Source organism: Paroedura picta, chromosome 3 (assembly GCF_049243985.1).
Source record: "Paroedura picta isolate Pp20150507F chromosome 3, Ppicta_v3.0, whole genome shotgun sequence".
In the NCBI taxonomy this organism is placed as follows: Eukaryota; Metazoa; Chordata; class Lepidosauria; order Squamata; family Gekkonidae; genus Paroedura; species Paroedura picta.
The window spans coordinates 84305248-84330134 of NC_135371.1; the positions used below are offsets into that span (position 1 = coordinate 84305248).

At 45.4% G+C, this 24887-nt stretch overlaps 1 protein-coding gene across 7 annotated transcripts in view; it reads right to left on the bottom strand.

Moving 5' to 3' along the window:
• Positions 1 to 900: 900 nt before the first annotated feature.
• RUFY1 (RUN and FYVE domain containing 1) overlaps positions 901 to 24887 on the bottom strand; it is a 43303-nt gene continuing 19316 nt past the window's right edge. For all 7 annotated transcript variants that reach the window (XM_077326641.1, XM_077326640.1, XM_077326644.1 and 4 more), the window contains exons 8-18: positions 23969 to 24038; positions 23247 to 23348; positions 21570 to 21686; positions 19007 to 19174; positions 9118 to 9215; positions 7804 to 7923; positions 6407 to 6536; positions 5523 to 5617; positions 3028 to 3076; positions 2175 to 2252; positions 901 to 1655 (exon numbers count right to left, since the gene is read on the bottom strand). In XM_077326641.1, coding sequence (XP_077182756.1) covers positions 1512 to 1655; positions 2175 to 2252; positions 3028 to 3076; positions 5523 to 5617; positions 6407 to 6536; positions 7804 to 7923; positions 9118 to 9215; positions 19007 to 19174; positions 21570 to 21686; positions 23247 to 23348; positions 23969 to 24038 — 1171 coding nt within the window. In that variant the 3' untranslated portion in view covers positions 901 to 1511. The remainder of the gene's footprint in view (positions 1656 to 2174; positions 2253 to 3027; positions 3077 to 5522; positions 5618 to 6406; positions 6537 to 7803; positions 7924 to 9117; positions 9216 to 19006; positions 19175 to 21569; positions 21687 to 23246; positions 23349 to 23968; positions 24039 to 24887) is intronic.

Here is a 24887-nt window from a genome sequence, read left to right on the forward strand (position 1 = left end):
TTGGGATGATGCCCTCTAGTGTTTTCATGACAGACTCAATATGGGGTGGTTTGCCAGTGCCTTCCCCAGTCATTACCGTTTACCCCCCAGCAAGCTGGGTACTCATTTTACCGACCTCGGAAGGATGGAAGGCTGAGTCAACGTTGAGCAGGCTGCTGGGACCGAACTCCCAACCTCACGGGCAGAGCATCAGACTGCATGTCTGCTGCCTTCCCACTGTACCTTAAGTAAACTCATGCTAAAGCCCACTCAGAAGTGGAGGCTGGGTCAGGTAAAGCTAATGGTGTATAGGAGCAATGGAGGAGGTAGAACCAGTTTTGAGCCAGTTTGGTGTAGTGGTTAGGGGTGCAGACTTCTTATCTGGTGAGGTGGGTTCGATTGTGCACTCCCCCCACATGCAGCCAGCTGGGTGACCTTGGGCTTGCCACAGCACTAAAACTTCTGACCGAGCAGTGATATCAGGGCTCTCTCAGCCTCACCCACCTCACAGGGTGCCTGTTGTGGGGGAAGGGAAGGGGATTACAAGCTGCTTCGAGCCTCCTTTGGGTGCAGAAAAGCAGCATATAAGAACCAACTCTGTGCTTCATATTGGTGTTTCCTTACCTTGTTGCAGCCCTCTCTGTGTAATATCACTTGTAACCATGTCCTTACTTTGCTGTGCTACCATGTCGGTGTTCTTCCCCAGCAGGAGGAAGCATTGCTTCATAAATTTCTTTGGACCCTTGGGTTGACTTCAAAAAATGATAGCTTGTATCTTTTTGCTCCTATTGCTGAATCCCAATTTAGCTAGACTGCAAATTTTAACCAGTATACTAATAGGCAAACAGCTGCAGCTTGTTACTTGTTACTGTATGCTTTCTATATGGATAACTAGGAAACAACTTACAATGGTCAGATTAGTTTTGTTTAACCACCTTTATTCTGTAAGCACTATTTTATAGGTGCTTTAGAAACAATCTATACATTTTTTTTCCTTTGAAGTATACTGAAGGCACATTCATTTACACATTGCTTTAAAATGTCATTCATAGGGACAAACTTGAAGATGTCAGCATTTTCATCTTTTACTGCATAAAAATCTAGAGTAATTTTTAAGTGGAATTGTTACAGCAGGTAGACCCATGAGAAGGTTAAAGTTCAGAAAAGTAATTTTTGTTTTAGAGATCCAATATACAAATGTAAAGTACAAAGTTCAATAGAAACAAAATAGTTCTTTCACACTGAAAAAAGTTTGAAGTGTAACTACATACCTCAAACTTTCAGCACATTGAACACATGTTAACTTTTTTCCCCCTGGCCCTTGGTCTAGAACTATGCAAAATATTTAACTTCCATAATTTGTCAGCTCTTTTTACAAATCTTTCTTGTCCCATTGTAATGTAGCAAACATTAGTTCAGTAAGAAAGCTGTTTGATGCATAAAGAATGGTGAAATTTAGACAACTCCAAAGCCTATTAAACATTTGGCTGTTTGTCCAATCTTGTGTGGTTTTCTTGTAAGAAATGGATGGCTTATGAAGCATCTGATGAGCACCTCTGAAGCAGTAAGGTGTGGCAAGTGTCACAGACTCGTACAGGCTTTGGATAGGACGGAAGCGCAAGTTCATTGCTGGAACAACTATTGCAAAAGATGTGGCCACAGTTCCGACAATGGTGCTGCAAAGAAGTTACAACTGGAATTAAGAGTGTGTAACTAGAGAAGTCAGTCTTAGAAGTGTCTTCCCTGGTGAAGAAAATTAGTTGTGTTCATGTTTCCCAAAATCCAGTGAGACAAGTTCATCATGCCTAGAAGGCACAACTGACCTTTTCCCTGTCTCCACCCACACCCCCATGTGGATTAACAGTCATGAAAGCTGAGGGAGGGAGCAGACTTCATTAAGTGCAAAATAAACTGTAGGGATCAAAATGTTGGGAGGAGGGAGAGAGACGAGACAAGATCAATATTTGCATCTTTCAATGACTGGATAGACCCAACTCAAATATATGCAATACTGCAATGGTGCACTTACTGGCAAGCACCTGTGAGTTGACAGGGATGGGGACTGAAAGGTGATGCTTGTCACTTCTACAGTTCAATGCATTTCATCCTCCCAAGTAAGCTTTCTGAATCTACTCTGTATATATTGACTTATAGTATTTCATTTAATATAGCTGGCTCTGATTCTTTACTATTACCTTTCTCCTAGAAATGGAGAACTCTTTCTCACATTGCTTGCAGTGGGTTGCTTCATCATCTTTTAGCCAGGCATGGCCCTAGCACAATACACAAGAAAAATTGTTCTCAGTATTCAGCTTTAAACATGTATCACAACAGTAAAAGGTAAAGGTATCCCCTGGCACAATTGTGCAGAACGTGGTAGGGACATGCTCACCTGGGACCCTCCCCACCCCCTCCAGGCCCATCATTGACCATTTTGTGAGGGAGTAGACAGGTCAATGACCATATATTGTCATATCACCCTATAAATATAAAGCCATATTAAAATTAATTAACTCCCAAACATTTGAGAAACCTAGGGTCATCAAGAAATGCCAGGGTTTCACAAAATCCTGGTTGAGAAAACCTGATCTAGGCCTACATCCCACAGCCACTGGTAGGATCATTTAGTTCAGGGTCAAATAATTAGATCCCAGTCCAGTAGCCCCTTAAAGACCAACAAGATTTTTTTTGGGGGGGGGGAGTAGAGGGGAGATACCTGACAAAGGGAGCTTTGACTCAAAAACTCATATTCCCCCTACCCCCATCTTGTTGGTCTCTGAACTACTGGCCTGGAATGTAGCTGTTCTACCATGGATCAATACCAGTATGCTGAAATTATCTTCATGGAAGGTCAGTGAATTGGTAGTGACAATCTACAGTCATTAAATAATTGTTAGATAAGGCAACATTTGGAAGACAGGAGGATCAAATAGTGCCAAAGCCTGTTTTTAGGGCACGATAACATCAGTGACTAGTATGATCAAATTGCTGCATGCTAGGAGGGAAGATGCAGAGGAAACAGTAGATAGCGACTTATATTTGGAATACCTTTAATGCTTTATTTACTTCTTTAATATCTTCCATCTTAAGCTTGGACCTGAAAAAGGAAGACCTTTCTGTTACTATTAAGTGTGAAATTCAAAGCACTTCTGTTGGCAGGAGAAATTCTTTCTTCCAAAAAAGGGAGCTTCTCTTCAATGCATAACTTTGCAGAAGGGACCTCCTTATTAGGTCGTAGTAATAATATATTCATATTCAGATAAGCTTGTTTCAGGCTGATTTATATGCAAGATCCAGATCTCAGTATTCTGAAATATTTCCAGAATAAAACACTTGAGGGTACCCACAGGGTATGCTTATATTACACCAGTTATTTCTGAAATCTCTTGTTCACCCAGCAACCATTTCAATGACTGGCAAAGATTCGACCACATGTGGCAATCCTCTTCTTCCACTGTATATATAGGGGCTCCATGTCTGCCCTTCGCATTTGACCTATTTACTACAGGAAACACTGGAGAAGCTGCAGCAAATACAGTTGGCCCTTCAGCATAAATTTATTTATTTATTTAGATTTATTTAGATTTATATAAATCTAAATCTAAATAAATAAATAAATTGAATTCTTAAAGTTTACCAATATGTGATTTCTTGGTCCGTGATTTCTTTACTGCTACAAATCTTATCCATGGTTCTTATTAATATTTTATGAAACTGGCCAGGGGGTGGAGCATGTATGCCCCCCCGAGTGTCTGAGCTCAAATCCAGCCTAATCAGGGTGTGGGCAATGCTGCCACTGGCTGCTTGCTCCTCTGCTCGCAGACGCGCCTGGCTGCCACAGCCAGCACATCTGACCATCCACCGCTCCACCCTTGTGGTGGCACACCTGCGGCCGCACCAATGAAGGCCAAGCACACAGGAGACAAGCTGGGGACGGTGAGCAACCTGTGAGCAGCGGAGTATGGGTAGGTTGCTCACCGGCCCCACCAGCTGCTGTTGCTTTGCCTACAGCGCAGGAGCCCGCCCCCTGCCCCTTTTGCAGCCCACTCAGAATGGGCAAGCCTCTGCCCTTCGGCCGCCTGACCCTGCTGGAACTCTCACTGGGTGCACCGGCTGTGTCCGTTTCCTTTTGTTACGCTGTTTGCTTCCGTTTGTTTTACAATGTGCAGCCGTCGGAGTGCTCCACTTCCCTTTCACCGCCTGCACGAGGCCTTCCATCTCCTTTTTGCCCGCATTGCAGTCGCTCCCACGGATCCTGCGGCCAGTTTGAGGGCTGCAGCTGCACTTGACTCTGCAGGGCCTCAGTTGGGGGAGCCATTCCTCAGTCCACGGCAGCAGTAGTTTCTGGGCTCCTGGTCATGGAAGATCTGCTGGCCCGGAAGGATTTTGGGGAGGCTACTTTTGTGGGGGAGGAGGGTGGAAGGATGGGGTGGAAGCGCCTCTGTACTGCATGTGGAGCGGGCAGAGGGCCCTGTATAGTAGCCATCTCCACGAGTGCCTTCATTGCTGCCTCTGAGGGAGCGGAGATCACTTGCTACAGGCGGCCACCTGTTTCCTTCCCTGACCTCTGAGTGAAGGGGGGGGGGAGACTTCATCACCCTCATTTTTGCTTCTGTTGCTCTAGCGACACATGGGTTACGCCTTTTGGAGACAGTAGCTTTGGCCAGCAGTTCACTTCTTACATGTCCAGGATCCTGTTATTACCGGGAGGTGCTAAGGGATGGGTAATCAATATTGACAGATGCCTGGAGACCTTGGAGTAGAGCTGGAGGATAATCTGGTTTGTGGGCGGGGGGGGGGGGGAAGGAAAGCTGTCCACCTTTCGAAAGCATCCATTTTCTCCAGGTCAGTTTGAACTCTCTGTGATCTCCATGTTGAGCCCGGAGGTTGGCTACCCCAGGTACTGGGGTACTTTGAAATACCTGGCGGTTGGTTTACATTCCAAGGCTACAGTCCATGTTCTGCAAGTATACCCATGTCCTTTGCCCAGATAATTCGGATTGGAATTTCCCTCAATTTTGTAAACCCTTTAACAACCTAATAACACTGGCTTCATACATTGGTTCTGCATGTTTATTGCCACTAAAGACTTCTTCTGCTTGGACATTCTAGTCCACCAATAATGCTACTTGTGTTGATATGTTACATTTCCATGTCAATGACACGTCTCCAGCAATTCAGATCTCCAAGTGCACTGATACGAGATGGGTGCTGGTTGTCGAGAGATGTCTGCTGCATGACACGGCACCCCTGCCCCCACCTAACAGGTAGAACGGCAGCCGCCCATGGTCTGCACGCCGCCCACTAGTCCAGAGGCTGACGAGCCCCAACCCTGCCCCTTTCAGGGCTTGGAGAGGTGGCCAAGGAGGCGCGAGGACTCTCCACGCCTCCACCGGCCTTGCGTTCCACCCACCCCTTTCTGCTGCTAGAGCCTGCTTGTATTTTTGACTGCAGCGGCCTTAACAGCTAGTCAGTCAATAATGCAACTTCTTTAGTAATGAGAGATTTCCCTATATTGGCAGGAATTATTAGAACAGAATTACTGGCTAAGGTGAAGTCCCATTTCTTGAAGGGCTTGCTCCTGTTCTTCACAGATCTTTTCAAGTTGCTGCTTCTCTTCTTGCAGTTTTCGCAATTCCTGTAAGGAAGACCCACAAAACTAAAAAGCTGTATGGTTCTATTAGGCAGTCATAGTTCATAGAATCATAGAGTTGGAAGGGACCATACAGGCCATCTAGTACAACCCCGAGCTTACTAAGGGATCAGTCTTCTTCCTCTTTTGATTTTAATGGGCCTTATACAACACAAGCGGATTGTGGCAGGGAGAAGGAATCATTTACTTGCATTACAATTAAACAAAGCCTTTCTGCTAGAGCTAGTGAACACTGGATGGCTATTGACAAAAAACCTTTGTAGCATTTCAGAGGTCTTCCCAAAACCAGTGGCTTACTTAGTAGGGCAACTACATCATTGTATTCAGTTATGAAGTGGCTTGTCCCCATGCCAAAGCAACAGCCACAAAACCAGGCCACCTATAGACTAAAGGCTGCATTTAAAAGAAGTTTTCTGCTCACAGAAGGAACAACATAAAACACAAATTAGGAGTCTGAAACAGGAAGGAGGAATTAGCAGAATTGCCCTGTCCTGTTAGCACAGCTTTGCTGTAGCCTGAACTAGTGAAAGTTTATGGATGGTGAATCCTGATACACCTGCTCAGTCATTAACAATTCATCATTAGCCACAGAGTATTCCTAAACCAGTAACTTATATTTATCAAGCCTTTAGCTTTGAAGGGCAGAATTATCCAATGTAACTTAATTGCTGAAAGGCACACACATGTGCACATGCACACAAGAACATCCATCCACCATCCTGGGTTTTCCCCACGTCTGTTTTCAACATAGAAATTGCTTTCCAAGCCAGGTACCTTTTTCAGACCTTTCACTTGCTGCAGTTCTGTTTTGAGCAAGGCAGTAGTGTCCTTCTCCTGATGCAACTCTTGTTGCAGAGTCTGTCTTTGTTCTTTCTCAGATTTTAGTTCTTTTTCAAGAGTGGAACTGTTAACAATAAAGCAGGTATTATATCAGTAAAAGGTAAAGGTAAAGGTATCCCCTGTGCAAGCACCGAGTCATGTCTGACCCTTGGGGTGACGCCCTCCAGCGTTTTCATGGCAGACTCAATACGGGGTGGTTTGCCAGTGCCTTCCCCAGTCATTACCATTTACCCCCCAGCAAGCTGGGTACTCATTTTACCGACCTTGGAAGGATGGAAGGCTGAGTCAACCTTGAGCCGGCTGCTGGGATTGAACTCCCAACCTCATGGGCAAAGCTTTCAGGCGGCTGCCTTACCACTCTGCGCCACAAGAGGCTCTTTATTTATATCAGTACTGATGCCTTATTACAAATTCTAAAAATCCCACTGCACTACAAGGATATGAATAGCATACTTTCCCCTGTCACCAAAGGAGCATTTTCTATAATACAAACTACAATACCTGCTTCTATTCTTCATCCTCACTTCCTCCACTATTTGCATACTTTCTCCACAGTATCGCAATTTAGTTGCGGAATGGATTAAAAATCAGAAATTATAGCCTTGGATCTAGCCATCTTTTCTGTGGTAGAGGATAAAGAATCCCTTTCAGACTCCCCAAAAGGCTATGTTGGGAATCATGGGACAAAAGCCCATTTGGGTTGTAGTAATGGTGGAAAGTTGGGCAAGACTGAAAAAAATGTCTAGATACAACCCATACATTACAAATAATTGCAGCACATACCTCAGTAATTATTGACATACATTTATTTTTTGTTCAGTGCACCTGAATGTCAATACCAAAGTCAATATAGATTCTGTACAAGTTTCAAAGTTGTAAGTAGCACCTGGTACCTAGTAATACTAAACCTACACTTTATTTTTTTTTAATTTTCTTATATAGTTCTATACTGTCCTCCCCTTGTGGCTCAGGGTGGTTTACAGAGAACATGGACAGGTATAATACAAATTCAATAATAGAAATAATAATAGTGGTAGAAGGAGCAGTAACAGTAGTAACAGTAACAACCAGTAGTTATAATAACTGCAGTAATACTTGAAATGTTAACATATGAACTATAACTCCATAGATTGTTCAATGCAGGATAGCCCTTGATGTATTAAATGGGCATATCAGCATGGGGGGAAAGGGTTTTGACTGGCCTCAACCAAACACCTGGCAGAAGAACTCTATTTTGCAGGCCCTGCAGAACTGTGCTAGCTCTGACAGGTAAACGAGTCAAAATAAGACCAATGCATCAATTCTTTGAACATTACAGAATATAAGAGTACCATTTGCTATCCAGTTGCGTTAGTAGTTGTTTCAGGGACTCAATTTTGCCGCCCATCTCTTGTTTTAACTTGACATTTTTCTCTTCTGCAACTTGCCTGGCCTTTTCTGCACAGTGCAATCTAAAGCAAAGTTAGATATATTTATCTAAGTTGTGATTGCTACACAGAATTATACCAGTTTCTGTTCCAACAAGTACTGCCTCTGAACCCTCCTTCCCTCCGTTCATAGTCATCAGGCACAATAAGCTGCTGCAGGGTAGGTGAACCCTTGCTGTATTCTCTCACAAGGATGTGTTTACTAATGCCGGGTCAGCTCCAGTGGCAGAAAGGAGCTGGGATTGTCAATTTCTCCCTCTTGATCAGTGACACAGTTTCTCTAAGTCCATTGTTTCCAAGAATACTATTTTGGAAAGGCCAATGGTCTACAGCAAGAAGGTGAATGGGTGAAAATTTCTCCTCTTCTGCTGGTGGATTTGGATCATCCTCTATCTGATTTAGTGAAATACACTGTTTTCTAGGATCAGTCAAACGCCTATCACATACAATGCAATTTTTATGCCAATAAAGGTTTTCTGAATTTGAAAATCTCACAATTTATTAGCACCCTACCTGAAATGACAGTCTCTCTTGTACTAGTTCAAAGCAGTTCAACTTTCTGGATTCCCCTCCCTTTTTTATTTGTATCAAATACCTATGGTCCCATCTTTTCAGTGCCCATATGACTGGGAAACCAACAGAACAAAGCAGGTAGGCAGGCCTGATGGAAGCATCATATATGTCGACTGTAGCTTAAAGGTTGCCAAAGTGTTCACCCTGAGCACCGCATAGTATTTCTCTGTTCTAAGCATATCTTAGAGCAGTGGTCCGCAACCTTTTTTATGTTGTGGCCCGCTGCAAAGAACTGGGGTGACCTGGGGCCCACGCATGCGCGGCAGCCCCCCTGCGCATGCTTGTTTGCGCCTGATGGGGCCGCATGCGTGTTTGTGCTCCCGGCGGGGCGGAAACGCACATGCACGAAACTGCCACATGTGCGCATTTGTGCCCCATCAGGTGCAAAGACGCATGCGTGGCAGGTCCATGCATGTGTGCTTGCACCGGCGGCTTGCCGGCAGTCACGCTCCCCCCCCCCCCCCGGAGCAAGAAGCTTGCCGGGCCGCAATCTAATCGGCCGCTTTGGCAGCTGATTTGCATGCGGCCTGGCGAGCTTCTCATTGTGGGGGTGGAGTGGGGAGAGGGAGCCGCGGCCCGTCACTGGGCCGCAGAATGGGGGTTGGGGACCACTGTCTTAAGAGTATCAGACTGGAAGCCATATACCTGTCTTCCATTTGTTTCACAGAAGACATCAATTGATGCGTTTTGTCTTCAAATGAGGATATTGCATCTTTTTTCTGTTGCAATGAAGTTTCTGCATTCTGAAGGAAAAAACATTCAAACAGGTCATTACTCTCTTGATACTTCAAAATCCAAACTGCTTATGGGACAAATTTTACTTGCACATTAGCAACATAGATCACAAAATTCATTAGATCTTATCACACCAACCATTTTTTCAGGCCCAGAGCATATGTGTGCATCTCTTTTATTTATTTATTTATTTATTTATTTAGATTTATATACCGCCCTCCCCGAAGGCTCAGGGCGGTTTACATTAAAACTAATCAACGATACATCTTCTAAAAGGGTAGAACGAGTAAACCAGCAGTAAGAATTAAGGGACTGTCATGAGACTTCAGGGTCTCAAAGAAGTGGATGAAAAACTCAGGAGAATGACCAGAGAACGAAACATTGGAAGATTTCTTCTCTTTAGTGGGGCAAAGTCATCCAGACTGGTTAGGTCACACCGCTGCTCACTCAGGTGGGTAAACTGAAAGGCAAATTTTTGTAATAGCCCATCTGGTGACCAGGAGCCTGACTCTCCAGTCATTCCCAAGCCCTGCTGCGTTCAAAGTTCGTGTCAGGTAAGTGTCTGTCTCTGTGAATTGGTTTCAACCAGTGCCTGTAGACATATCACAGATCCCAAGGTTGGGATGTGGATGACTTGGCCCCACTGAAGAGAAGAAACCGTCAGGTGAGTCCAATATTTTGTTCTCCTTCAGTGGGGCTGAAGTCATCCAGACTGGTTAGCTGTGCCAAAGCTGTCCATTGGGTGGGTAGAGGTCTCTGGCTTAACACTGCATCATGTGCTGTAGGATGCGGTGCCAAAAGTTAGTGTCCAGAGAATTTTTTGGTCGATGCGATAATCCTGGACAAAGGTGGAAAAATTTGACCATGTTGCTGCCCTGCATATTTCTGCTATTAATATTCTGGTAGAGAAAGCAGTGGATGATGCGGCTGCTCTAGTTGAGTGTGCATTGATCTTCCCCAGAAGGATCTTGCCTTGAAGTTGGTGTGCCTTGATGATACAGTGCTTTACCCAGTAGGCAACGGCAGAAACGTGTTATGTTGTAAGTGAAATCTGGACGAGACCTTAGGGACAAAGCTAGGGTCTGTACAGAGAACGACCGCATTCTTGAAACTGCAGAGTTCCTGCCTGGATGAAAGAGCAGCCATTTCTGACACCCGTCTGGTTGAAGTAATCACCACTAGGAAGGCCACCTTCCATGTAACTTAAATTCTGCCCACCTGAGAGGTTCAAATGGTGGCTTAGTTAATGCCCTGAGGACTATGGGAAGCCTCCAGGTGGGAAAGTGATGTTGGACTGGCAGGTTCAGCTGTTGTACACCTTTGAGGAAACATTGCACATATGTGTTTGTTGTGAGTGACTTTGTACGGTCTAGACCCAGAACCGCATTCAGGGCTGCCACGTGGCATCGTAGTGTGGCTGCACGAAGCCCTTGTGTCCTGCCCTCATAGAAGAATGTGATGACATCCTTGAAGGACGGGTTAGTAGGAACTATGCTGTGTCTATTGGCCCAATTGGAGAAGGCCTTCCAAGTATGGTTGTATATCCTTATCATGGGTCGCCTGGCCTGAAGCATGATATCCACCATCTCTGTCAGGCCTAAGTGTTGCAGAGATCTCCTCAACTTCCAGGCTTGTGAATTGGTAATGGCCAAGTCAGTGACATCCTTACCAGATCTGAGAACCATGGATGGTGAGGCCATGAGGCGCCATGACAATCACGTGTGCTTTTTCCACTTGTATCCTGTGTAACAGCTTGCACAGTTCAGACTCCATTCTCTGGGATCTATGTCCTGCCTGCTGAGCCGGTCTGCTTGGCAGTTCGCGAGACCCTTCAAGTGTTCCGCTCTCAGACTGGCCAGGTGTTTTTCTGCCCATTTTACCTTGAGGTAAAGGGAGTGTGATCGTGTCCCTCCTTGCCTGTTGACATGTGCCTTCATTGCCATGTTGTCGGTGCGTACCAGGATGTGCACACGCTGGAGTAGTGGCTGGAAGTGCTGGAGAGCTTGACGCACCACCCAAAGCTCCAGCCAGTTGATGCTGTGGGAACTTTCCATCTGAGACCATCACCCCTGGGCTGTCTGGTCCCGACAATGTGTGCCCTGGCCTCTTTGGCTAGCATCTGTAGTGACAATGATCTGTGGCGGAGGAGAGAATACTGTGCCCATTTGGAGATGTTGTGGCTGTGCCCACCAGAGGAGTTCCTATTTTACGTGGTCGGGTATGACCAGGGACTTGTTCCTACATCTGGCTATATGATGCTGGAAAGGAAGTAGTAACCACTTCAAGTGGGTGAGAGTGGAAGCGTGCCCATGGGAACATGTCTATAGTGGAAGTCATGAGCCTGTGAATGGCGGCTAGGTGCATGAGGTTGACAGACCTACCCTTCATGATGTTGGTTATGAGATTCAAGAGCTTGATCTGTTTGTCTTCTGGTAGAAAAACCGTGGCCAGGTTTATGTATAGCCCTGCCCCCAGGTGAGTATTTTCTGAAGTGGGGGTCAGGTGGCTTTTGTTCTCATTGATCAGGAACCTGAGGAATTTTAAGAATTGGATCATGTGACGAGTGCTGGCCTCTGCTGACACCTGATCTGTCCCTTAGAAGCAGATAGTCTAATTACAGATAAATATGAGTGCATTCCTGGCACAACTTTGCCACAAGGGTGACCATGACCTTGGTGAATACCCTAGGTGCAGAGGAAAGACTGAAAGGAAGTGTCATGTATTGGTAGTGATTGCCTTGCTGGTAGAAGTGCAGGAATTTTCTGGAGACTGGGTGTATCGGAACATGCAGGTAGACCTCTTGGAGATCCAGGGAGGTGAGTAGGTCTCCCTGCTGGAGGATCTGAAGGATATGTCGCAGGGACTCCATCCTGAATCTTTGCTTTTTTACCCACTAGTTGAGTACTGCTTGCTAGTCCCCGGATTTCTTTGGAACAATAAAGAGTACAGAATGCACTCCCAAGAATCATTGTGCGTGAGGTACTTCCTCTATATCAGAGAGTCTGCCAGATGTTGTATGGCTTGTGCCAAAAGTCTTTTCCAGTCTGCTAGTTTGGGAATAGGGGACCGGACAAAGTAATCTGGAGGACTGGAAGTAAGTTCTATTTGATATCTGCCCGACACAATGTCCAGAACCCATTTGTCAGTAGTGGAACGTAGAACTGGATCGCATCTTGTGAGGCATTACAAGAATGTTGGAAGGGAAGGGAGCATGTGAAGGGTGGGCGCTACTCAAACAAGAGCTATTGCATGCTCAATCAATGACTATCCCAGAAAGAAGAAAACACTGCAGGAACTCTAAGAAGCCTATTTGGATGAACAGAGAACTTCAAGAGAAACTAAGAAAGAAAAGGAAAACGTTCAGGAAATGGAGGGAAGGACAGAGCTCTAAAGAAGAGTACCTACAGGTTACTAGGCACTGTAGATCAATCATCAGAAAGGCCAAAGCTGAGAGTGAGCTAAGATTGGCCAGGGAAGCCCATTGTAACAAGAAAAGATTTTTCAGTTATGTGAGGAGCAAATGTAAAGTAAAGGAGGCAATAGGCCCACTGTTGGGTGCAGATGGACAAACTCTAATGGAAGATGCAGAGACAGCAGAAAGGCTTAGCGCCTATTTTACATCTGTTTTTTCCCACAGGTTCCCAAAGGGTGGCACATCTAGAGATGGCAGTAGCCAAAGGATAGTGTCTGGATGGCAGGTTGACATGGATAGAGAAGTTGTCGAGAGGCATTTAGCTGCACTTGATGAGTTCAAATCCCCCGGGCCGGATGAAATGCACCCGAGAGTGCTCAAAGAACTTTCCAGAGAACTTGCAGAACCCTTGTCCATCATCTTCGGGACCTCTTTAAGGACTGGGGATGTCCTTAAAGGACTGGAAGAGAGCAAATGTTATTCCGATCTTCAAAAAAGGGAGGAAGGATGACCCGGGAAACTACAGACCAGTGAGTCTGACCTCTGTTGTGGGGAAGATAATGGATCAGATATTAAAGGGAGCGATCTGCAAACATCTGGAGGACAATTTGGTGATCCAAGGAAGTCAGCATGGATTTGTCTCCAACAGGTCCTGTCAGACCAACCTGGTTTCCTTTTTTGAGCAAGTAACAGGTTTGCTGGATCGTGGAAATTAAAGTTGATGTAGTTTACTTGGATTTTAGTAAAGCTTTTGATAAGGGTCCCCATGATGTTCTGATGGATAAATTGAAGGACTACAATCTGGATTTTTAGATAGTTAGGTGAATAGGGAATTGGTTAGAGAACCGCACTCAAAGAGTTGTTGTCAATGGTGTTTCATCAGACTGGAGGGAGGTGAGTAGTGGGGTACCTCAGGGCTCAGTGCTCGGCCCGGTACTTTTTAACATATTTATTAATGATCTAGATGAGGGGGTGGAGGGACTACTCATCAAGTTTGCAGATGACACCAAATTGGGAGGACTGTCAAATACTCTGGAAGATAGAGACAGAGTTCAACGAGATCTGAACACAATAGAAAAATGGGCAAATGAGAACAAGATGCAATTTAATAAAGATAAGTGTAAAGTTCTGCATCTGGGTCAGAAAAATGAAAAGCATGCCTACTGGATGGGGGATACGCTTCTAGTTAAACCCTGTGTGTGAACGAGACCTTGGGGTACTTGTGGATTGTAAACTAAACATGAGCAGGCAGTGTGATCCCATTGTATACGGCACTGGTCAGACCACACTTGGAGTACTGTGTGCAGTTCTGGAGGCCGCACTTCAAGGACGTAGATAAAATTGAAAGGGTACAGAGGAGAGTGACGAAGATGATCTGGGGCCAAGGGACCAAGCCCTATGAAGATAGGTTGAGGGACTTGGGAATGTTCAGCCTAGAGAAAAGGAGGTTGAGAGGGGACATGATAGCCCTCTTTAAGTATTTGAAAGGTTGTCTCTTGGAGGAGGGCAGGATGCTGTTTCTGTTGGCTGCAGAGGAGAGGACACACAGTAATGGGTTTAAACTTCAAGTACAACGATATAGGCTAGATATAAGGACAAAAATTTTCACAGTCAGAGTAGTTCAGCAGTGGAATAGGCTGCCTAAGGAGGTGGTGAGCTCCCCCTCACTGGCAGTCTTCAAGCAAAGGTTGGATACACACTTTTCTTAGATGCTTTAGGATGCTTAGGGCTGATCCTGCGTAGAGCAGGGGGTTGGACTAGATGGCCTGTATGGCCCCTTCCAACTCTATGATTCTATCTGTGGTGAATTCTACTGCCTGCTTAATTTTTGTAACTGCCTGTCTCACTCAGGAGACATGAGCATGTCATCAGTCAATATAACTAGTAAAGTTGGAAAGGGCCTCCGATGCTCTAATAACCAAGGAAGAAGCCTCATAGTTCTTCTTGAGAGTGTGCTCATTTTTCTTGTCAATGGAATCTTTGATGGGATTGTCTCCATCCTTTGGCAGTATGGCACCGGAATGGAGGGTCACTACTGGAGCATCGACGAGTTGAACTCTGAGGTCCTCCATGGCTTCATCAGTAAGAGTGTATAGATGCTTGGCAATGGAAGAGAGAGAATTTCCAAGTTCGGGATGGCCCACTAAGTCTTCATGACTTCCTTAAAATTGTCTGGGAAGGGGTGAATGGTTTCAACTGGCATAGGTCTCTTGAAGCTGCTAGCATCTAGATTAAGGTGACCAGATTGTCCCACTTTTGGAGGGACATCTGGGGGTACCTGACAAATTGTACTTATGTTGAAATTAAAAAAAATATTACAATGCTATTTTTGCATTCTATGCATTCTATCAAACTTTTTGTTGCTCCATATAGACCAAAGTTTTGATCAAGAACCCCCCCCCCCCCGGTCAATGGTGTCCCACTTTACCAACGTTAAATCTGGTCACCTTAATCTAGATTGGCTGAGGCCTTTGACTGTGGTTTCTGCTGAATTTCCATCTCCTACTTGAGGGTGGAAATCACCTTGGGCAGTATACATTGGTGATGTTCTGCCTGGAAAAAGTCTGGTAGAGGCATCAGTTCTTTCAGTAGACTCTTCTCAAGAGAGTTCCCCTTCTTCTCTGTCTGAAAGGACTTCTGACAAGGATGCACTGGAATGTACCTCGCTGGTTGCTATGGGGCTGTAGTCACGCCACCTAGTAGCGAGAATGGTACCTTGAGGCAGGGGGCCCTCCCCCACTTTAATGAGTCATGTCTCGTCCTCCCCCAAAGACAAAGCGTCAGAATTTATTTGGTCCCAAGTCTCCTACAGGGACCTGGAAGAGAGATAACTCACAGGGTAATTAGTCTCAGTGATATTCCTGGAGGTGGCAAGCAATCCAGCCCTCCTGGCCTGGAACTGTTTCCATTGTAGGAATTCTAGGAACTCATTCTCCTCTGCCTCAGTGGGAGCATATTGCTGCTGGGAATTCTGTAGGGCACACCTCCCCTCCCCCTCGGCTGTACGAAAATGTCCAACCCCATGGCCTGGAGTGGACTCAGGATTGGAGTCTTCCCAGCTGCTGCGGGAGAGGCCAGATTGGGCAGGAGGTAATTTGGGGAAAGGTGAAGTCATGGGAGAGGACCTCTTGGGTGGCACTATCTTGGGCATGTGGCAGCCCTTGTAGCGGTGTGAGTGCTTACTTGGGACTTGTACCTGGAACTCCATGATGCCCGTGGCCCTCTTGGTGGAACGAGGACAGGGCGCTGATTTCAGTTGCTCACCTACGGGGCTAGCCAGCCCCGCCTGACTCCCATGGCAATTCCCTGGGATGGCTTCCAAGTCGCAGCGTGGCTCCGTGGTCTGAAGAGGTGCACGTTCCAGAGCTACGGAACAGCTAGCGCTGGGGTTCAGGTTGTGGGCAGGTGCTTGTTGTTGTCTTTTGTCTTGCTGCGCATGCATCTTCTGCTTCTTGGCTGGGTTGCCAGTCCATCACATCGCTGGAGCCTCCAGTCTTGGGCTCCTTCCATGTTTTCTTCTCCTGAGCTCCTGGCTTTCTCGTGTCTCGGGGAAGAAATTCCTGCATGGTGCTGCCTGTCTGCCCCGCAGTCTTGTCAGAGGAGCAGGGGTCCAGAGCTCTGGGCCACTCCTCCAGGGTCGAGGAAGTTGATTTTGGCTTGTTGGCCAGGAGCCGGGTGACTAAGCGCGGCTCCCCTGGATGTGCTTGTGGAAGCCATGTGGCTGCACAGCGACAGACCAGTAGGCAGGTAAAGGGAATTAAATATCTGCCCAAGTTCTGTCTCCAAAATTGTTGCTAGGCGTTTTTAGTAAAAGTAGTAGGTTTAAGATTTTTTTTTTAAGTTTAGCTATTTAGATCTAGAGCAGGGCTCGGATCTCCTACCCAAGCAGTAGGGCAATCCAGACTGGAGAGTCAGGCTCCTGGTCACCAGATGGGCTCCTTGAAAATTTGCATTTCAATTGCCCTATCTGAGGGAGCAGAGGTGTGATCTAATCAGTCTGGATGACTTCAGCCCCACTGAAGGAGAAAGGTAGAGCTCTAATGGAACAAACCCGTCTCTTACAAACACTACAACACACTGAATTATTTGAAATGCTGCTCATGGGGGAAAAAGGAACCCTCAGCATGGGGGGCTGCAAGGGACAGAGATATCAAAGAAAATGTTTGTTGACAAGAGTGCCTTTGGTCAGTACTACTCATCCTGGAAGATGTGTCATATGGGCCTCAACATTATTTAAGGTGTACAGAGAAACAACAGAAACATTAATGGAGTTCTCTTACGGATCTATCATCTTAACAAGAAGCAGAAAAATAAACAAATACTATACCAACTACCTCAATCCAATTAAAAACAAGCTCAGAAAGAGGAGACATCTACACTTTCCCTAGAAACTTCTCACCTCTTCGTAGCAAGTTGTCAGGTCACTAAATTATTTTTATGAAATCTGAAGAGAAACCAGAGTGCTTTTAAATTGTGATGGCCTATGGCCTAGTGCAATAACGTTTATTATTATTATTATTACTTAGTTGAACGTTCAACTGTTCTAACCATATAGTGCAGGGGTAGTCAACCTGTGGTCCTCCAGATGCTCATGGACTACAATTCCCATGAGCCCCTGCCAGCGATTACTGGCAGGGGCTCATGGGAATTGTAGTCCATGAACATCTGGAGGACCATAGGTTGACTACCCCTGATATAGTGGAAAGCAGTCTTTAGAAGCTTGGTATCAGGCAGAAGGTTTTAATACTCCTTCCTCTGGCTACCAGGAGAGCAAATGTCACTAATAATGGGGGACCAGCTCCTAGTGTTTTTGGAGGAAACTTCGGTGCTGGATTCATACCAGTCTGGCTTCTATCCTGGCCACGGGGTGGAGACAGCATTGGTCGCCTTGGTGGATGATCTCCGGCACCAGCTTGATATGGGACTCAGGGATATGGGACTCAGTCCTTGGCTGGTTACGCTCCTTCCTCCACAATCAGTCCCAGAGGGTAGCAGTGGGAGTGGGAGAAGAGTTAACGTGTCCCTATCAGCTCCCTTGTAGAGTTCCTCAGGGCACGGTGCTCTTTCCCACTCTTTTTAACATCTTTATGCGCCCTCTGGCTCAGCAGGTCCAGAGTTTCGGGCTGGGCTGCCATCAGTACGCTGATGACACCCAGCTCTATCGCCTCATGAATGGCCGCCCAGGCTCCCCCCTCCCCCAGATCAATTCATCAGTTATTTGTAAGCTGTTGCTGGGTGGCTCCAGCAGAGTCGCCTGAGACTCAATCCCTCCAAGACAGAGGTCCTATGGCTGGGTAGGAAGAGGGCAGACCAGAAAGCACGTTTGCCCACCCTGGCAGGGAAGCAACTGATCACTGCGCCCCAGGCCAGGAATCTGGGTGTGACCTTGGATGCTTCACTTTCCATGGAAGCACAGGTCAAGAAGGTAGCCTGCCAGGCATTTTTCCATCTTCACCAGGCGAGGCTACTAGTGCCCAATCTGACCATAGTGATCCATGCGACAGTCACCTCCAGGATTGACTTCTGTAACTCGCTGTATGTTGGTCTGTCCTTGTCTCTGACCCGGAAATTGCAATTGCTGCAGAATGCAGCTGCTAGGGTCCTCACAGGAACATCTTGGAGGGCCCATATCCAGCCTGTGCTGAGGCAGCTGCATTGGTTGCCAGTTGTATCCCGGATCAGGTTCAAGGTTTTGGTATTAACCTTTAAGGCCTTACGTGGTGTGGGACCCACGTATCTGCGAGACTGCCTGTCGCCCTATGCTCCCTGCAGGGTCTTGCGCTCTGCGGGTTCCAACTTATTGGTCATTCCTGGCCCCAGGGAGGCTCAACTGGCTTTGACTAGGGCCAGGGCCTTTTTGGTCCTGGCCCCTACCTGGTGGAATGAGCTCCCAGAGTTCTTCCATCAGGCTTACGGTTGACGCCAGGGCGAAGAGAAGATCTATGGGCCTCCCCAAAGGAGAAGTAGCCCACCATAGGTGGTAGTCATCCTCTCCCATGATTTCCCAGCGAGGTGGGTTGCTGCTGGTTGTTGGTAGTTTTCTAATTGCTGGTTTTAAGGGGAAAATATGATTTTTAGGGGATTGTATTGATTTATTTTATTTTTTCTTCTTCTTCATCAATCATCATCATCAGTCGTGGGTAATAATAATAACAATAACAACAACAACAACAACAATTTGTGCATGTGCAAGCACACGAAAACCACATAAGATCTGCACGTGTATCTCTACTGCTGGGTGGTTTCACCTCTTCACCTGTGAAACAAGAACAGTAGCCATCCCATCTCATAGGGCTGTTGAGAGGTGGAATAGACCATGTATGTTCTAAATGTTTTAAACATGGCTTATCAGTATCTGAGTTTTCTCTAGTTACTTAATGCACTTACCTGAGATTTATGGAACATCTGCAAATTGATAGCTTTAACTTCCTCCAGCTGTTGACGAAGGGCTACCAGAGTATCCTGTTTTTCATGAGTATCTTTCTCTAGAAGTTTCATGGCAATTTCCATTTCTATTTTCATTCCAATTTGCAGCTCCAGCTCTTTTTCCAATTCCTTAAAAATTACAGTGTAAAGCACAAAAATAAAACATTTCTGCTACGCTATGCACGACTTGAGCCATGTATTAGATCACAAACACAAGTTGCATTTTTACACGTTATGTAACAAGTTCAATCAGCTATTAAGTAGAAATGGGGATGTTTAATTTTTGCCATAGAAGTCAACAACAGCAATTATCAATATGGATACTAGAATGCATGAGAGTATTCCTTGTTGTATTCGTTCAGAAATCTCATACTTTATAAAAGCTTGTTTGCTATTACCAGGGAACTTCCTATGTATGAGATATTTAAACCACCTAGCCTTCTTCTATGCTGGCCTGAGGTGACCTCAAGTTGAAAGCTTGATCCATTGCCTCTGTTCAGAGAAGGCCCTTGGAGGAGACTTTATCCCAAATGAATTTAAATCAAATCCCTATTGGTAGGAAGAGATCCTTGCTTCACTGTTTTCACAAATAAACCCATTTGGACCCCAAGTAGTTCTGATCTTTAAGAAAGACCAGCTCTTGGATCCAAGCTATTACAATCTAATTAGCCTATTATTGTGTCTGAGCAAACTATATTCTTCATATTTGCTAGATGCATTAACTGATTGACTTGAAAGAAGTGACATTCTGGGTCAGGAGCAGATGGGGTTCAAGAAAGGTAGTTCAACTCTGGACTGTTGCCTAATTATATACACTAATAATTTCCCAAATGGCTACCTTTATGTAGAATTGATCAATCTGAAAGCAACTTTGGACATCATCCCTAGGATGAAGGAAATTCTTACATGTGTTTCTGCTGAACATTTCAAACTGCCCTGATCCACAATGACCTATAAAAAGCAATTGTGGGGATACACACAGTGTTCTCTGGACTCTGAACAGGAGACGTGTGTTCGCAACATACATACTCTCTCGCTTCACTAGGAGACAATTCTAATTAATGTTACAGGCTTGCTCAAGTAAGTTAGTATTTACCTATACATTCCATGTCTTGCTCCTTGTCACAAATACCAATCGATATTTAGAAGGGCCAAGACAGTTCCTGTCCCATATATTAATGATCCATTCTGGATCCCGCAACATAATTCTCCTCACTCTTCTTTCCAGTCACTGCAGAAGTTCTTCTCCGCTGTGTGTTCACTTCCTTAGCTGTTTGCACTTCCATGTGTACAATATCAATGTTTTTCAAGTATCCCCTACACATGTGGAAATGCTAGTGGTGGAGAAGCGAAGGGTCTCCATGGAAGAATGCCTTTCCAGTAGATGGAGAGAAGCGTGAGAGAAGGAAACCAAGCCACCTTCTCAGTGGTCCCTCTCACTGGCTGAGCTGGACTCAGAGTGCTCTACCCAGAATCCAGTGTGTGTGTGCGGGGAGATGAGAAAATGGAAAAAGGTCTATCTAGTTCATAGAAAAATCTACCAATAAGGATTCTCGCCCCTTATGTGGAACACATCCACAAAAGAGCTGAGAATCCTTGTCCCCTGCCCTCTACCCTCTTACCCATCACTTCCCACCCTCAGACACACACATACCAAGACTCCTTTCCCCCTTCCTTATCTTTAGCAGCAGGAGGGCCACTGTGTTTGGCTGCCTCACTTGGGCGATCCGTGGCTCTTTGCTTCCTTGGGGCTCCCACGGCTGGGCTGGTGATCACGGGCAGTGCCGCTGGGGCTGGTCTGGTCTCTGCAGGCACTGCAGATGGGCTGGGCCCCGTGGCTGGCCTGCCCTCCACGGGCGCCACCTCCACAACTGGGCCGGCCTGCGCTGCCCTGGCTGTCCCACCCTCCACGGGCAGCAGTGCCACAGCTGGGCCAGCCTCCTCAGGTTCTGCCACCACTGCTGACTGCCTCCATCTTCTGGCACACTTGAGGGGGCAGGACTTATGAACGTCATATATGTGTTTCCGTTTCACCAAGTGCACCAGAAGATGTGTTCCACATCAAAAATCCTTTTCTTGTACTGATGTTATATGCAAGTGACTTTCTAACTACCAACAATGTAGTTGTTGGTAATGCTGACAGTAATGCTGTGCAAGGAGCTTTTGAATTTATGTCTGTGTAAAGAGTTGGCATTCTTAAGGGTTTTCCCTGTGAAGAAGGTTTGATCTGGAGCCAGGCTGAGAAAGACTGGTCCAGTGTCACTAAGAGAATATCACTAAGAGAGACTTATCAGGGACTTGAATCCAGATCTTTACAAGCTGACCACCTGAACGTTATACCACACTGGCTAATGTTCAAATCTTTCCTGGGAATTTTATACTTAAGCTTTATGCCACAGCACTATATACATCTTTTTCCTTCCCCACTTCTGAGAAAAGCAACTCTTGGTTCATAAGACCTGGTATACTGAAACTGAACACACCATCTCTTCTTCATACTTCAACCAACAATACAGTATCTCACCATTCGGATTCTTTTCTCCTCTTTTAGTTGTTTCCAGACATCACTGTACATTTCATCCAGGCCTTGACGTGTCTGCTTATATGTTTCCAGCTCAACTTTGGTGTCCTGTTTTGTTACCTAGAACAAAAAATGGTTGAGAAACCTGCTAAGCAAGTTGACTGGAGTAGAGGTGCTGGGTTGGAATTGATGGAGATTTTCCACAAACAGATTTCCTCTCACAAAGCACAACTTTCTTTTTTTCTTTCTGTAGCAGCTCCAGGTGCCCTGCAACAAACAGTGAAGGGCACCCACAGTACCTGTGTGACTGGGTCAAAGGATCCAACCATACCTTTTAATGAGAACACTCAGCTTTTATGCTCCATTGATGATGACTACCCAGACAATATTCACACAGTTAGGGACGAGAAAATAACATGTTTTCAAATGCATAATGGAAATTCCAATTCCTGCAATGGTAGTCAGGTTTTATTTCTTTAAAAAAATGGATTATCCCGATGAGTTCACTTCAGTAAAAAAATTCAGCTTGGTGCATGAACTGACTTCTTCACTGAAGTAAATTAGGAAATCCTTTCCTGTGGGAGTTCCATATGTGCATCACATTTGTGCATATTTATGGCAATATCTGCAGATCTGGACCATGGAAAATATTGCTATGTATTGTGTACTAGTAACTAGGCATCGGCATCTGGTTCTAGTCAGCTGTTCATTGGGCTCTCTACTGCAGTTCTACTGTTGAGCGGGCAGAGTGCTCCTGGTAGGTTCAGTTTAGGACTGGCTAGCTTCTTGTGTAACATTGTTTAAATTAGGATTCATGAGAAGCCAGCCCCAAGCTGACCTGGTGGGGAGAACTCCCAGCTTCCCATCATCTCTGCTGATCTTAGGGCTGGCTTTTCCTGCAGCATCATTTAAATGGGGCTGCAGAAGAAACCAGCCTAACCATCAGCTGAGCCCATGAAGAGCCTGGTTTGCTCAGGTCAGCTTCCTTTATTTGTCAGACTGTCTTCTGTAGTCCCTTTAAATACTCTCTGTCAGCTGTGTTTTGTGGCTTTACTGTTGTTCCCCCCCCCCATATTTTTCTTCTTGAGTCTACCTGAACAAATTCAGGATTTCGGGTGAGGCAGGGTGGAGAATGAATCTAAATACAGTAAAGGTAAAAGTATCCCCTGTGCAAGCACTGGATCATGTCTGACCCTTGGGGTGACGCCCTCTAGCATTTTCTAAAATATAGTACTAAATACAGTACTGGTATTGAAATCCAGGATTTTTCAGAAATCTCCAAAAATCTCCAAAAATTTGAATCAAATAGATTCACACCAAAAAATACTGGAAAAAATTAAAAAGTTAAAATTATCCTGAGGGTGTTATAAGTGCTGAAGAACTTTCCTGTTTTGGCAGATGGGTTTCCAGGTGGGATTTTTAGGGAGGGAGGCCAGCACTTTCCGGTCTTATTTCGTTCATTTATGCCCTGGCCTTTCTTCCTGAAAGGGATGCAAAGCAACTTACACAGCTCCCCTTTCCTCCATTTCATTCTCACAGCAACTCTGTAAGGTTGTTTAGGCACAGAGAGAGAGAGACAAACAGAGTGGGGATTTCAGCCTGGGTCTCCCAGATCCTAGCCTGACGCTCTGCGCACTACATCACATTCCCTAGGCATGTCACCAACATATGGTATCTGACCTCAACGTGCTTTTCACTTCGTTCACGGATTAATTCATTTTCCTGCTTCAGCTCCTGCTGTTCTTCCTGAAGTGCCTTAATCCGGTCTGTTGCTGCGGCCAACTGGCAACAGAAGAGAGACAGAAAGATGGTAATGACAGGAAGAGACAGCTTTGTACTGTCTGGATGAACTTAAATATCTACTACTCAATTGTGGTGTCCTGGCAAGATCATAATCATCATACTTCTCAGCTGTTAAGATATTACTACTAACAGGACCATAATCAAATACCACATTATGCTTTTACAATAAAAAACACTGGCACGTATCCCGCCAGGCTGTTCTGAAGACTTAATGGCACTTAAGAAATAGGAATACTGAGTAGTAAATCCCACTGAATCCCAAGAGGCTGCTGATTCCCCAGGATCAAAATGGAGGGCTGGGGGGAGGGTGCTTGAACTGCAGTACAAGACAGACATGGGCAAATTCGACTCTACAAAGGCCCACATACACCTGGATATGCTTTCAGTCAGAAAGAAAGCAGAAGAAACAGAACTCACTTTTTTACCCTGGTGAAAGCTCAATTCCCATATGTAATCTGTATTCTAGATCAGGGGAATTGTTTGACTTTCCCCACACCATAAATTTGTTCTGCTCATATTCTTGTCTTGATTAGACTCTTGCCTTCACCTACAAGATTATTCTGAATTAATAATGAAAGCGGCTGAGGATTACCACACACCTCTTCTTGGAGCTTTGAATTGTTTTTTTCTAAGCATTCTATCTTGGTCTGAAGGTCTCCAACAGTACAACTGCAACAAAAGATTACCAATATCTGTTTAATGCCAACCATTCACCTTGAAGAGAAAAGTCATCAGGTGCCCCCCCTGCAGTGTTCACAATTTCTGATGTGATACACAGTGGAATACATGCCACAGCCCTTGGAGTATTTATACATTAATCTTTGAGGAGTCTGAAGGTATTTCCTGGATAATTCAGTTTTTGTTTGCACATTAGCATTCCTGTACGTGGTCTGCAGAGAGCCATTGTATCTTGGTCTCATCCACCAGGACTTTGCTTAAAGGTAAAGGTATCCCCTGTGCAAGCACCGGGTCATGTCTGACCCTTGGGGTGATGCCCTCTAGCATTTTCATGGCAGACTCAATACGGGGTGGTTTGCCAGTGCCTTCCCCAGTCATTACCCTTTACCCCCCAGCAAGCTGGGTACTCATTTTACTGACCTCGGAAGGCTGAGTCAACCTTGAGCCAGCTGCTGGGATCGAACTCCCAACCTCATGGGCAGACAGCTTCAGACAGCATGTCGCTGCCTTACCACTCTGCACCACAAGAGGCTCAGGACTTTGCTTATGTTTGTATTATTTGGCATTTTGTTTCCTAGTCCCCAGCTGTCACCAATACTGCATCTACTACACAAGTCAGGCTTGTGGTATTCTGTATGAAATTATTTTGCATGAAATTAAATATATTTAAAAGCTATGAGAATAAAGTTTATTCCACCCCAAGTGAAATATGAAAAAAAAGTTTAAGCTATATTTTGAAAGATGTTATTGGATGCAAATTGGCAACACCTGATGACAAGCAGAAAAATACAGGCAAAACTGAGGGGAAGGTACCAGGCTGGCAGAACAGGGTGACTGAGG